The 14,836-nt window shown below is 42.5% G+C and overlaps 2 protein-coding genes across 3 annotated transcripts; both read right to left on the bottom strand.

Moving 5' to 3' along the window:
- Positions 1-7,748, bottom strand: LOC139407960 (CARD- and ANK-containing Inflammasome Adaptor Protein). The gene is given in 7 exon segments (XM_071151824.1): positions 1-357; positions 6,509-6,560; positions 6,562-6,667; positions 6,670-6,710; positions 6,794-6,847; positions 6,849-6,966; positions 7,520-7,748. Coding segments are annotated over 7 exon segments (957 nt in total).
- A 3,883-nt stretch (positions 7,749-11,631) lies between these two features.
- On the bottom strand, positions 11,632-13,762 carry LOC139406654 (Jun proto-oncogene, AP-1 transcription factor subunit). Of its 2 annotated transcripts, none has more exons than XM_071149503.1 (2): positions 13,389-13,762; positions 11,632-13,281 (listed from the first exon to the last, which is right to left on the bottom strand). In XM_071149503.1, the coding sequence occupies exon 2, from the start codon at positions 13,231-13,233 to the stop codon at positions 12,352-12,354; it is 882 nt and encodes a 293-aa protein (XP_071005604.1). In that variant the 5' UTR covers positions 13,234-13,281; positions 13,389-13,762; the 3' UTR covers positions 11,632-12,351. The 2 variants fall into 2 exon arrangements, with proteins under 2 accessions (XP_071005604.1, XP_071005603.1); XM_071149502.1 differs by having other exon boundaries at positions 11,632-13,330; positions 13,459-13,758.
- Between the last annotated feature and the right edge of the window lie 1,074 nt (positions 13,763-14,836).

The raw sequence follows: 14,836 nt of genomic DNA on the forward strand, positions 1-14,836 counted from the left end.
TCAGCATGTTAGCGAAGCGTAGTGGAGAGGATTGGAGCCGTCCATATCTTTGGCCCCTCCCTTTGACTTCTCCACCAATAGCGTCGACACGGCATCCGCTCTCCCCTCCATGGCTGCCAAGTGTAATTGTGTCTTCTCCCTGTTGATGGCATTGGGGTCTGCCCCAGCTAAAATAAGTAGTCCTACCACAGCCCCCTCTCTTTAGGTGGTAGCTGCCAATTGTAGGGAGGTCCTGCCCTGCCAATCTCTGGCCCCTGGGTCTGCGTGGTCCTTCAGGAGCTGGCTCACTGTGTCTGGGTGGCCATTGTGGCTGGCTATGTGGAGGGGGGTTAGGCCAGCCTGGGAGGCTGCATTCACCTGAGAGGAGAGAGAAGAGGAGGGATATTCTTATGTTAAACTGGAGCTTGATAAAAGTAATGAGAGGAATGTGTGCTAGTTCCAGATCTCACAGCAGTGGCGATTTTAGCATGTAAATCTTGGTGGGGAAAACTCCCCCAAAACGTTTATGATGCATGCCAGACAAGCCACTACACAACACTAAACAATACATTAATTGCACTATAACAGTGACAAACGGTTCCCACAAACTGTTAGGGCCTACATAAAGCTGTCCCAACAGCAGAGCTTTCTTTTCAGCACCATGGAATTAATCCTTACCACTGCTACTCCTGGCATTCAGAGGAGCCTTGTCTGGCAGCTAAACAGTTCATTCAGCTTCATTAACTTCCTTTTTTTTAAAACATAGCTGATAGGGCTGACTTGCTTAAACAAATTGCATTTCTACTGACAATTGAGATGTACATAAGGGGACGAGGGGTGGATAAGAGGCATTCTGTATTTTCGATTGAGACATTCTTGAGCGAGCTAGCACAGACGTAGTCAATAACTATTTGTTCAGCACTTTTGAAATGTGCAGCGACAGAATTCAGAACATGGGCCGCTCTTAAAGTATTCTCCATGTACACCAATCAGAACCGTAGGATAAATAAAGGGGGCATATTTATTTTTATTTTACCTTTATTTAACTAGGCAAGTCAGTTAAGAATTTTTATTTATTTTCAATGACGGCCTAGGAACAGTGGGTTAACTGTATTGTTCAGGGGCAGAACGGCAGATCTTTACATTGTCAGCTCGGGGATTCAATCTTGCAACCTTTCAGTTACTAGTCCAACACTCTAACCAGTAGGCTACCTGCCACCCCTTTGTAAGCAGACAATGAAAGCTCTTACAAAATGTGACTTGTTTCAGGAAACTAGACGTATGTCGCGTGTCACTACTTCACAGGAGAGCCATTTGAACGTAAACTTTTTTTTAAATCAAAATGATCTGTCTGTATATATATTTGTTATATATATCTCGTAGAACTGCATAAGTGTTGCTCTCCACTTTCTGGAGGACCGAGTTTTGAAAATCAGTGAAATTAGATTATGATAGCTAAGGAGATGGTGAAAACACCTGTCTCTGGATTACATCTTCAAACTAAGGGCAACCATGGCATCCGTGACAGGGAGAAGCGTCCATCCAGTCCAGCTAGCTACATTTTCAGATATTACACATTTTGATATTACATTTTACATGTATTACATTTTTGACAGTCGTTTTCATTTCAAGTTAAAGTGTACTGTTATCTACCTAGCTAACGTTAGCTGGCTCGCTAGCTAACGTTACGTGTATGATCTGTGTAGTAATATTATTTGTATGTCAGAGCCATTTGCTTTGCAAGTTATAGCCTAATATTAGATAGCTAACATTGAACCTGGTTGGTTGGCTACCTGCAGAATCATGCAGGCTGGTAACGTCATGAGTTGGGATTATGGTTCATTGTTTAGCTAGTTAGCTATATGTCTTAACAAAAGACTCCACTATGCAAGTTTCCATTTCAATAGGGCAAGTAATATGGTCAGTGAGATGTTCTCTCATTTGTGTCTGGAAGTTGCTAGCAAGCTAGCCAACGTTTATCCAGTTAGCTTGGGTGCTTGACTGCTGCTGTTAGGTCAGCTAGCTAACATTACATGTATGATCTGTGTAGTAATATTATTTGGATATCAGAGCCAATTGCTTTGCTAGTTATAGCCTAATGTTAGATAGCTAACATTGAACCTGGTTGGTTGGCTACCTGGAGAATCATGCAGGGTAGTAATGTCATGAGTTGGTATTATGGTTCATTGTTTACCTAGCTAGCTACATGTCTTAACAAAAGACTACACTATGCAAGTAAACATTTCAATAGAATGTCACTGCAACTGTTAATTGACGAAGCTGGTAAATTTGCTCTGGTTATCTACTCTGATTTCAGAGCACTCTCATCTGAGTGTGCCAGAGCGCTGAATAATTGACACATTTATGAACACTCAACACCGGTTGAGTATGGCCGGTGTCAGTAAACGTGGGCAAAAAAATAGTAAATTGTTGCCAGCAAAACAGTTGCAGTCACCACGCTCTAGATAACATGAAAACAACCTAACCAGCTCTGCTAGGGCGAGTAAAATGGTCAGAGTGAGCTGTTCTCTCATTGTCTGGAAGTAGCTAGCAAGCTAGCCAACGTTAGCCAGTTAGCTTGTGTGCTTCACTGCTGTTGTTAGGACAGAACACTAAGATCAACCCTTACAGAGATGGGTGGGGCTAAAGCTTAAGAGGGTGTGAAGGATGCCGAATGGGTGTAAACAAAGAAGAGCTCTCCATTAGTTACCAAAAATATATTCAAAGGCCATTTTCTCAAAAGTGAGGTTACAAGTTTATCAACTTTCAAAGCCAAATTACTTTCCCATTGTTCCTCAACTGTAGTGTATGATATTAGTTTTTGTAGCTGAGTCTCTACTTTTATCCAATGTAAAAAACACCATTTCAAATGTTGCTACATAAGACTGAATCGAGCCGGTCAGTCACATATTCGATGATTACATATCTCTAAAACAGGCTGCTAAGGGGGGTAAAGGGACTATGAGGGGTAAAGTGAAAAAATTATTAGGGTGAGGTACATGAGCTACTAACAGCTTACTACACAACATACAGTGCCTTGCGAAAGTATTCGGCCCCCTTGAACTTTGCGACCTTTTGCCACATTTCAGGCTTCAAACATAAAGATATAAAACTGTATTTTTTTGTGAAGAATCAACAACAGGTGGGACACAATCATGAAGTGGAACGACATTTATTGGATATTTCAAACTTTTTTAACAAATCAAAAACTGAAAAATTGGCCGTGCAAAATTATTCAGCCCCCTTAAGTTAATACTTTGTAGCGCCACCTTTTGCTGCGATTACAGCTGTAAGTCGCTTGGGGTATGTCTCTATCAGTTTTGCACATCGAGAGACTGACATTTTTTCCCATTCCTCCTTGCAAAACAGCTCGAGCTCAGTGAGGTTGGATGGAGAGCATTTGTGAACAGCAGTTTTCAGTTCTTTCCACAGATTCTCGATTGGATTCAGGTCTGGACTTTGACTTGGCCATTCTAACACCTGGATATGTTTATTTTTGAACCATTCCATTGTAGATGTTGCTTTATGTTTTGGATCATTGTCTTGTTGGAAGACAAATCTCCGTCCCAGTCTCAGGTCTTTTGCAGACTCCATCAGGTTTTCTTCCAGAATGGTCCTGTATTTGGCTCCATCCATCTTCCCATCAATTTTAACCATCTTCCCTGTCCCTGCTGAAGAAAAGCAGGCCCAAACCATGATGCTGCCACCACCATGTTTGACAGTGGGGATGGTGTGTTCAGGGTGTGAGCTGTGTTGCTTTTACGCCAAACATAACGTTTGCATTGTTGCCAAAAAGTTCAATTTTGGTTTCATCTGACCAGAGCACCTTCTTCCACATGTTTGGTGTGTCTCCCAGGTGGCTTGTGGCAAACTTTAAACAACACTTTTTATGGATATCTTTAAGAAATGGCTTTCTTCTTGCCACTCTTCCATAAAGGCCAGATTTGTGCAATATACGACTGATTGTTGTCCTATGGACAGCTCAGCTGTAGATCTCTGCAGTTCATCCAGAGTGATCATGGGCCTCTTGGCTGCATCTCTGATCAGTCTTCTCCTTGTATGAGCTGAAAGTTTAGAGGGACGGCCAGGTCTTGGTAGATTTGCAGTGGTCTGATACTCCTTCCATTTCAATATTATCGCTTGCACAGTGCTCCTTGGGATGTTTAAAGCTTGGGAAATATTTTTGTATCCAAATCCGGCTTTAAACTTCTTCACAACAGTATCTCGGAACTGCCTGGTGTGTTCCTTGTTCTTCATGATGCTCTCTGCGCTTTTAACGGACCTCTGAGACTATCACAGTGCAGGTGCATTTATACGGAGACTTGATTACACACAGGTGGATTGTATTTATCATCATTAGTCATTTAGGTCAACATTGGATCATTCAGAGATCCTCACTGAACTTCTGGAGAGAGTTTGCTGCACTGAAAGTAAAGGGGCTGAATAATTTTGCACGCCCAATTTTTCAGTTTTTGAATTGTTAAAAAAGTTTGAAATATCCAATAAATGTCGTTCCACTTCATGATTGTGTCCCACTTGTTGTTGATTCTTCACAAAAAAATACAGTTTTATGTCTTTATGTTTGAAGCCTGAAATGTGGCAAAAGGTCGCAAAGTTCAAGGGGGCCGAATACTTTCGCAAGGCACTGTATTTAGCCAGCCAATTGGAAGAGAAGAACCCTGATTCTGCTGTAAAAAATCCAAGCACACACAGCATTGATCTTAAGTACTGTAGACGATGTATTGCCTTTGACACTTAGTTTTAGCAGGACCTATGATTACTTACGTACGTACGGTGGGGCAAAAGTATTTAGTCAGCCACCAATTGTGCAAATTCTGCCACTTAAAAAGATGAGAGAGGCCTGTAATTTTCATCATAGGTACACTTCAACTATGACAGACAAAATGAGAGAAAAAAATCCAGAAAATCACATTGTAGGATTTTTAATGAATTTATTTGCAAATTATGGTGGAAAATAAGTATTTGGTCAATAACAAAAGTGTATCTCAATACTTTGTTATATACCCTTTGTTGGCAATGACATAGGTCAAACGTTTTCTGTAAGTCTTCACAAGGTTTTAACACACTGTTGCTGGTGTTTTGGCCCATTCCTCCATGCAGATCTCCTCTAGAGCAATGATGTTTTGGGGCTGTTGCTGGGCAACACGGACTTTCAACTCCCTCCAAAGATTTTCTATGGGGTTGAGATCTGGAGACTGGCTAGGCCACTCCAGGACCTTGAAATGCTTCTTACAAAGCCACTCCTTCGTTGGCCGGGCGGTGTGTTTGGGATCATTGTCATGCTGAAAGACCCAGCCACATTTCATCTTCAATGCCCTTGCTGATGGAAGGAGGTTTTCACTCAAAATCTCACGATACATGGCCCCATTCATTCTTTCCTTTACACGGATCAGTCGTCCTTTTTCCTTTTGCAGAAAAACAGCCCCAAAGCATGATGTTTCCACCCCCATGCTTCACAGTAGGTATGGTGTTCTTTGGAAGCAACTCAGCATTCTTAAACATGACGAGTTGAGTTTTTACCAAAAAGTTATATTTTGGTATCATCTGACCATATGACATATGACATTCTCCCAATCTTCCTCTTGATCATCCAAATGCTCTCTAGCAAACTTCAGACGGGCCTGGACATGTACTGGCTTAAGCAGGGGGACACGTCTGGCACTGCAGGATTTGAGTCCCTGGCGGCGTAGTGTGTTACTGATGGTAGGCTTTGTTACTTTGGTCCCAGCTCTCTGCAGGTCATTCACTAGGTCCCCCCGTGTGGTTCTGGGATTTTTGCTCACCGTTCTTGTGATCCTTTTGACCCCACGGGGTGAGATCTTGCGTGGAGCCCCAGATCGAGGGAGATTATCAGTGGTCTTGTATGTCTTCCATTTCCTAATAATTGCTCCCACAGTTGATTTCTTCAAACCAAGCTGCTTACTTATTGCAGATTCAGTCTTCCCAGCCTGGTGCAGGTCTACAATTTTGTTTCTGGTGTCCTTTTGACAGCTCTTTGGTCTTGGCCATAGTGGAGTTTGGAGTGTGACTGTTTGAGGTTGTGGACTGATAACAAGTTATACTGATAACAAGTTCAAACAGGTGTCATTAATACAGGTAACGAGTGGAGGACAGAGGAGCCTCTTAAAGAAGAAGTTACAGGTCTGAGAGCCAGAAATCTTGCTTGTTTGTAGGTGACCAAATACTTATCACCATAATTTGCAATAAATTCATAAAAAATCCTACAATGTGATTTTCTGGATTTTTTTTTCTAATTTTGTCTGTCATAGTTGAAGTGTACCTATGATGAAAGTTACAGGCCTCTCTCATATTTTTAAGTGGGAGAACTTGCACAACTGGTGGCTGACTAAATATTTTTTTGCCCCACTGTATGTATGTATGTATGTTTGTATGTATGTATTTATTTTTAGCTAAACAGGTGGGGTTCTGCCCTTAATGACGGGTCGCCACTGCGATACAGTAACACATTTTTATTATGTCCTCATATCAAATGGAAATGTTTTAATACCTGAGCTCCTGCTTTTAGCTGTAATCCCACTATAGTAGACTTGTTATGTTGGCATTGGCTTTAGGCCCTGGGGTGTGGGGTCTGAGCCCATCTACAGCAGGGTCTGGGTTATGACCTCACTCCCACTCTGGCCAGCCAGGTGTTGGGCTGAGGAGAGGTTGGGAGGGTAGCACCCACACTGGACTGTTTGGCAGCTAGCACTCTGAAAAATTTAAAACATTAAGGAACAAACACCATAAAAATGACTTCTAAAAAGCATCACATTTATAGTATATTGTCAGTTACCTGAATGTCTCAGTGTGTCCCAGGTCAGCTGACATCAGCAGAGGAGTGTGCACACATGTTGACATCTTCCCCACTGTCCACCAGAGCAGTTACAACCCCATCCAGGTTCTTCCTCACAGCAGAGAACAGAGCAGAAACCAGGGTGTACACACTCAGAGCACCTTGAGCATGCCCTGTTGTTTATAATATCAGTATCAGAAGTTCAGTTCTGTTTGGACAGGCCTAATGTGTTTTAATAGGTTCACTTTAGAACCAAAACATAACACAGTAGTAAACTGTACATACCAAGCACCAGTCAGAGAATAGACCCATGATTGAGCTCGACTGCTGTGTCTATGATCGTGTGGTCGACTGTGGCTCTTGCCTTCAGGGTGACGGTTGTGTTTCTCTCAAATCCTCGGCTGACCACATGGAATAGGGCGTTATCTTATGGTTATCCACAGGGGCCCCACTCTGGAGGAGTACCTCAACCATCTTATAGTCATCTTCCCTGGCTGCAAGATGGAGGAATGACCCTTGAGTCTGGGTCAGATTTTTTGAGCTCTTGCTGGTTCCTTCTCTCTCTTCCTCCACTAGGACTCTGTCTATACTAAGGTGGTGATTCTTGGCAGCCAGGTGGAGGGCAGTCATAGAGTGTTTATCCAGGGCGTAGATGGGGGCCCCAGCCTTGATTAGGGCCCTGGCTACCTTAGCCCCTGAAGGCTGCCCTGTGCAGGGGTGTCCAACCCTCGCCGTCCCTCACGTCCAGCATGGCCCCACAGCGGAAGAGGAGCTTGATGATTGATAGCTGCCCGTGTTTGGTAGCAACTTGTAACAGTGTCCCATTGGCTAAATGTATGGCATTGACGTTGGTGGCGTTTAAAAGGTCCTCCAATAGCAAGAGCTTTCCTGTCTCTGTGGCTTCAAATATGATTCCTGGTTTGAGTTGTGTAGTTCTAGGCTCCTGTTTTACCATCTGAGGGAGTGAGTTTTTCCTCCTTTCTAATCTTCAGTCTTTTGCTGTCTTTAGTACTCACCGCTTGAGGAATACTTTGAGTGACAGTGTCTTGCATACTCTTATCCAATCATTGCTTGTCTCTCTTCAGTAGTTAGCCAATCAGCGGTCTCCATGTGTCCCGTACCCTCTCGTTCATGCCCCCCATATAGTCTTTCATTCGCTGGTACAGTACTGGTTCGGTTAGCATCAAACATGGGTGGAAGAAGTTAAACAATAATAAAGCGGTTCTCGCCTATGTTTTGGTGGGTCTGGAGAAATGTAACCACTTTCCAATTCATAGGCAGAGCTATGGATGCAAGGATGGACCATCCAAGATATAACCTAAAACATATAGGGCTCTATTTTTGGCTAGCGGTAAGGTGGCGCTAGTGTAAAACGCAGTTTTCAGCTTGTTGTAACTGGCGCACTGGCATTTTCCAGCCTAATGCCAGTTTCGGACATTTACCTGTCTTATTTCAGCTCAGATGGGACAGTTGAAGTATTTTATGTGTGTCCTTAAAAACTTGATCCAAAATTGTAATTTCAGGCAGCGCTGATAGGGATATATAAGACCAACCAAAAGCTGGTTTTAGCGGTAAAGCAGTTGGCTGTGGCATGAATTTTGACATCCAGCTGTGACGCACACTGTCCATATGCGCATGGAACAAGAGTAGCCTAATGCGCTTTTGGTGCCTGTATACTTTGTATTTAGAAACATTAAAAAACGAACGTTTTTTTCCCCATTTCGTTTTATTTGGTTAAAAAACAAGCATAGCCTCCTCTGAATGAAGGCTTTTTTTAATCCTGCCCAATGCAATCGTGAAGTCAAGAATTTTGATGAAGGGTTTGGCTCCCGAAACCGCTTGGAAATAAATCTTAATTACCGAAGCTTTGTTCGAATATAACGTTTGAGAGGAAACATTGATTCCCTTTTTGTTTGTGCGTTGTTGGCAGGCCCTCATTATTTTAGCCAGGTCCTGTTTTGGACGTTTGCAAAAAAAAAAAAAAACTCCATGTACATCATGCGAAAAGTTTGGATATGCATGAAACCCTCCATAGTCTGCGTTGTTTTAATATGATATGCCCACGAGGAGAAATTATGGTACATGTAAAGTGAAACAAGTTGTTGTTTTGTTTAGAATTTGATTATAATTCTTCGTTCTCATTTTAGGCCTTATCATTAATTAATCTTGCTTATTACCAATGTTTGTTCAAAGTAATATATGACTTCAATATCATTCACACTGATATAGGGGCTAGGCCTACTGTAAATGGCATTATGGCTGAGCATGGACATGCCAATGTGGACTGCAAATGGGTTCAAGTTAACTTATTTAGCAAAGATAGATCAACATTTTGTTATTTCGTTTCTGTATGTCATTTAACAAACTATAAAGGACTAACATTGGAATTGATGCCAAGGCAATACATAAAATAGCATAAATACACAAATTGAAGCAACCACATATTTCGCCATGGAGCACGTTCTGATTGGCCAGGGATGAGCCAAGCCTCGAGACACCCACAACTTGTTAGTCATCGACAGCAAGCCCTTTCGCGACAACGCCAGCAAGTGCACCAATAATTGTGATAGTGAAGATAGGCCTAATGTTTCTGACACACCCCTGAACATATAACGCTAACACCTGCGCTGAGGTTTACCATTGTGTTAGGTTTGTTAAAATAGAGCCCATCGTTTTAAACATGGTTGGAGTCTATACAGTGGCTATGCAGACTATATTTTATTCTGTTGAATATTGCATCATATCATGGCACCCACCATGTATTACAATGATTAGAGCTACTGTTTTGGCAAGATCTTAAGTTATTTTTCTTTGAACAAACAAACAACCTTGGAGGACAACGGGCAGTGAACGCTAATTCAAGTACATCGCACGCTTCTGAGCAGAAGTGCTTTGGTCTGTCAATTGCCAAAGAATAGTGAGCGCTCCACTTCCGGTAAAACTGCGTACTCTCAGGTGAGATGACGTAGGGTCTTCCGACCTTTTTCTGTCCTTATATGGTCAGATAAGATAAGTTCCAGTATGATGTCATGTTTTGCAAAGTTAAGGAATTCAGATCAAAGCAGATTTGCACACTGATAGAAATCTGTTTGAGACTGACCCACTTCAATATTGTGTAAATTATTATGTCTGTTTATCTAATTAAAATACAGGATCAATGTTCTTCCTAAAGACTGTTCTCAGTGGTTCTTTTTCAATTTGATTTTATAAGTAGCCTACATAATAAACTCTGAACAGTGACTGTATTTTTTACATGGGTTGTAAGATCTGAGTTTGACCTGCTTTGCAATATATTTGTTGTACATTGTGCCAATATTGTGTCTTCTATATAGTTCTAATTACAGGGAACATATATTTTAAGTAGCGAACAACTACTTGTTTCTTGGGCATCAGATTATGTTCCTCTATGAGTACTTTTGTAATATAAACGTCATTTTTTTTGTTCTGTATCGTCCTCCTGAACATGGTCGTTTTGACCACCAGTAATAAACTAGAGCCTGACCCCTGGAGCGCTTGAGGTTTCAACTCTGCTCATCTCATGGATAATGTCGCCCTCTAGAGAATATTTCAGAGTCCTACAGGAAATCAGACATTCTGCTCTAGGTGCACGTTTTCTTTACAGTTTCTGTATTAGCAGGTGCTCATTGGCCGTCCTTGACCATGTAAATCCTCATTTTGACTAGCTGAATAGTTAAATCAAATGTTATGATTATGCTCTAAGTTATTACGATGTGATTACTCTGCCCAGTGCCCACACCTCAATATAACATGTCTGGATACAATGTAGCCATAGGCTTTTACTCAAGTTTGATTACATTAGTTACCATGTTTCTTCCTGTTGTTTATTGCTCTTGTGTTGTTTACAGTGATCATGTTTGATGACGGGGGCAACAGGAAGTTAAGTAGACACAATACTCAGTTCAGCTGTGCTATGAACTTACTGAACACTTTGGCTGAAATTCATTAAAAAGTACTTTATAAATAACTTATAAATTATCATGATTGAGTAATTCAATAATAATTTACTTTATAGTTTCCTGAGCCATAGCAGTGTGTCAAGCATGCCCTTGAGGCCTGTGAATGTAGGCCACTTAACATACAGTATCTGTGTAAGTTTTACCTTGTTAGATGGTGAGACTCAAGTGGACACGAGGCATAGGGTGGAGCATCTAATGTTGCATTATATAGACTACAGGCCTACATCCCTGCTGTACAGGGTGACCCAGACTTCAGAATACTCAAGTGCAAATCCTTACCTTAAAGACTTTCTTCAGCAATTTTTTTGTTTACTGTTGAAAAGCAATATTCCAAGTATACAGTAAAGTACACACACTTAAGAGTAAAAAATATGGTTTGAGCAAAATCGTGTTTTTTTTTTTACACAACTGCAAACTTCAAGTTGGGCATTCAATGAGTTGGTCTGATGGGAATCTGTGATGTCAGCCTCCCCCTTGCTTGAGGAATAATAGAGGAGAAATAGGGAACAAAAGAAAGCCCTCCGCCTACTTGTGCAATGTCTTACCTTCTTGACCTGAGATGTGCCTTTTGTTAAGTATAATTAGGTGTTGAATGAGGTGAAAAGGAAACTGGAGGGCCATTTTAACCATTAGGGGATGACTACACATCTGACCCTGGAACAGCAGTTTCTAAATAGTGCGATGTAGTGAGCTAGAAGGGCCATTGACTCAATCACAAATGAAACTCAATCAATATCCTCAGGATCAATAAGGCACTCCCTTCAGGTACAGAGAACTGGCTGCTCTCAAGATGTTGGAAGTGTTTTAGTGCACACACACCCACTCACACATGCACGCACAGAGAACACAAGAGGCATTGTATTCAGTTGATGGTTTATTACATTTCTTAAATATCTATTTGTTTCTGAAGTGCTCATAAAATGAACATAAACTGATACTGTATTTTTATTTATTTTTTACAAATAGTAAATGTAAGTACTCCAGGTTGATCTTATATACAGATAATAACAATGAACCCCATTAAAAAACATTTGGAAAAAAAACAAGTAACTCTTGAAACGTTTGTTCTAACTCAATATAACTAAGAATAAAAAGTACATTGTAAGTCAGAAGTTGGGCAGCTTTTTGTAATCTGTTTAGAGTACACACCCTCTCCTTTGGCTCCAGGCAGTTTTAAGTTCTCTACTGCACTTTGTCTTTCTTCTAATACTGAATTACACAGAAGGTCAATGCGTAAAAGCACAGCTTAGTCAAAGCCAACAAATTTCAAGTCAATTAAAAACACGAACCAAAACATCCATTTGTCCTATTTGTTGCTGTTTCTTTCTCTCTAGTGCACTAGCGATTTTTATCGCGCGCTCTGCTCTGTCCCGAGCCCCAACTCCTCCGTGCAACAGTGTCCTGCGAGGCACCTAGTAAGAGGCAACCAGCCCCGGTCCCCTCCCGCCAGTCTCGTGCTGTTACTGTCCCGTTCACCCTGTCACAATGCCACGAAGACACAGCCAGACAGTTAATTATAAACGATTTGTCCTTTTCGTTCAAAATCTTTCTCTCTATTCTTCTCCAAGTGTCCTTTCCTCCTCAGAAGGTCTGGAGCTGCTGCGTAAGCATGAGTTGACAGCCGCTGTTGACATGGTTCATCACCTTCTGTTTGAGCTGGGCGACCTGTTCCCTCAGCATGTTTGCTGTGGAAGCCAGGTCGGAGTTCTGAGTCTTCAGGTTCTTCACCTTGTCCTCCAGCCGGGAGATGCGCTCCAGCTTCCGCTTCCTGCACTTGGAGGCGGCGACGCGGTTCCTCATGCGCTTCCTCTCGGCTTTGATCCTCTCCTGATTCTCCATATCGATGGGGGAGAGAGGGGGGGTCTCCCCAGGCATCTCAGGCACCGTCTGGGGCTCCTCTTTCAGGGCAGTGAGCCTGGGGTGGGGGTGAGACTGCTGCCCATAGACTGGGAGCTGTGGCGGGGCAGAGGGAAAGCTCATAGCTGGGGCTGAGGTGGTGTAACCCAGGGCTGAGTTGGTGGTGATAGCCGGGGTGAATGTGTTCAGGTCTTCGTAGACAGGCGACTCAGAGCGCATGGTCATGTTGTTGTTATAAACACTGCTCCCGGTCAAGGCGGAAACAGGTGGGAGTATTGTTTGGTTGTTGATACTTGTCTGCCCAGCGGATGTGACTGGGACCCCGGGTGCATTGGGCAAGACGTGTTGATGATGGAGCTCCGCCAGTGCTCTAACAAATCCCTCGGCAAAGCCCTCCTGCTCATCGGTTACGTTCCTTGGGCAGAGGAACTGCGTCGGGGTAGGTGTGGTGGTGATCAGGCCGTTGCTAGACTGGATGATGAGCCGCTCCAACTCTGGGGAGGCCAGTTTGAGGAGCTGCACGTCAGGGGAGGTGAGGATGTCGCTGGCTTTAGCCCGGAGGTGAGGTTTGAGTGTGCTGGTTGGGTCGGCCAGGTTCAGTGTCATGCTGTGTTTCAGTGCTTTGGGGTTGTATCCGTAGTCCGGTTTCTCATGCTGGGAGAAAGAGTTGAGCGAGTCATCATAGAAGGTAGTTTCCATCTTTCTAGACATAGAATATAAACCAACAACTATGTTAGAAAGTTCTCTCGTAGGCTACTCACACTGACAGAGAAGTATGTTTCTGCCCTCTCTCCTTCTTTCAGTTGTACAACTCGGAGAAAAGTTTCTTACTAGGTCGGGAAATCCTTATAACCTCCGAAGCCGAAACAAGAGTTTCTGGAATAGAAGCGTGCCGCTACACAAATGTAACAACTTGCACTCCTGCTTGTAGCCTACCGCGCAATCAAATACAATATTCAGCTGCAGCGCTATTTTCAGAACGATGTATACATTCTTCAAAGTCCTTCTTTCACTTTTGTTCACCGTTAACCGTTAAGAGGTTAAACGGTCTCAGAATGAGACGCTCTAGGTGCTATAACTTGCTTCAGCGCCCCTGCTCACAGTACACCACTCTGGCTCTGTGTATATACTGACTCTTCCAGCGTGGAGGCAAAGCTTATCTGCAGCCACCGTCTCTAAAAATAGACATGATGTCACCTCTGCACTCTCCCATTGGCTGCTGGCGATTTGCAGGGCGTTCTCTAATGTTTCAGATCAGGCGTGTTGCCTAGACGACCACCCAGAAGATTCTCATTCTCGCGGTGGCTGATGGGATGAGGTAATAGAGTGAGGAGATGAAGCGCGGTGCATTGTGGGATGACGTATTGTTTTTGAATATCTGGTTCCCCGCTTAGCACTCCGCTTCAAGACTGTAGTGGCGGGATAGACGACTGTGTACTCTCATTTTTTTAGATGCATGTTATCCAATTTAAATGTATAGGTCTATGCTGCATTATGTAGCATATTATTCCACCGAAAATTAACTGCCCATAGGCTATGTTTTGAATTGAGATTCAAATGAATTTCTGCTAGACCGACTTCCTCTGCCTCCAGAAACGTTCCATGATCAGCCCAGAGATAATTGGCTACTGTTTTATGATCCATACACATAATGTGTTTGAAAAACTGTCTAGATGAATGTCATTGTTTGTTTGATTGAATTAATAGCCCAGGGCCGGCACCAGAACTCATCAGTTGGACGGGCATTTGATTTCTATAGGCGGGACGTTTTAATTCACGGGACCTCCTATGTGCAATAATTTTGTTAATGGGTGTTATAATTAAGACCATAGGCAGCTCGTGAATTTCAAGTTTGGGGAAGCTTACAATTTATCCTACCATTTCCACCATCTGCGTGCCTGTTATGATTATTTCTAGATGCGCATTTTCATGGAATAGTTTCATTTCAATAATAAGGCTTTCCTTTCTCAAAAGTATTGTCATGTGCTTAATCATACAAATCTGAATTGAAATGATACGAATCTTAAAGTTAAAATTCACCTAATGCAAGAAAGTGCACCAGCCTCTGCCATATGGACACATTGATACACCTTGATCCATTGGTGGCTAAAGAAATGTGCGCAATGAACTCAGAGATCGCATATAGGCCAATGCAGCAGTAGGCCTTTAACTTCTAATGTCAACTAAGTAAAATACATAGACCTAAAGC

The sequence above is a fragment of the Oncorhynchus clarkii genome, chromosome 4, assembly GCF_045791955.1.
Source record: "Oncorhynchus clarkii lewisi isolate Uvic-CL-2024 chromosome 4, UVic_Ocla_1.0, whole genome shotgun sequence".
In the NCBI taxonomy this organism is placed as follows: Eukaryota; Metazoa; Chordata; class Actinopteri; order Salmoniformes; family Salmonidae; genus Oncorhynchus; species Oncorhynchus clarkii.

Excerpts from the sequence above, each read along its gene's own strand:
- LOC139406654 (XM_071149502.1), bottom strand. The coding sequence starts at position 13,326 with ATGGAAACTACCTTCTATGATGACTCGCTCAACTCTTTCTCCCAGCAT.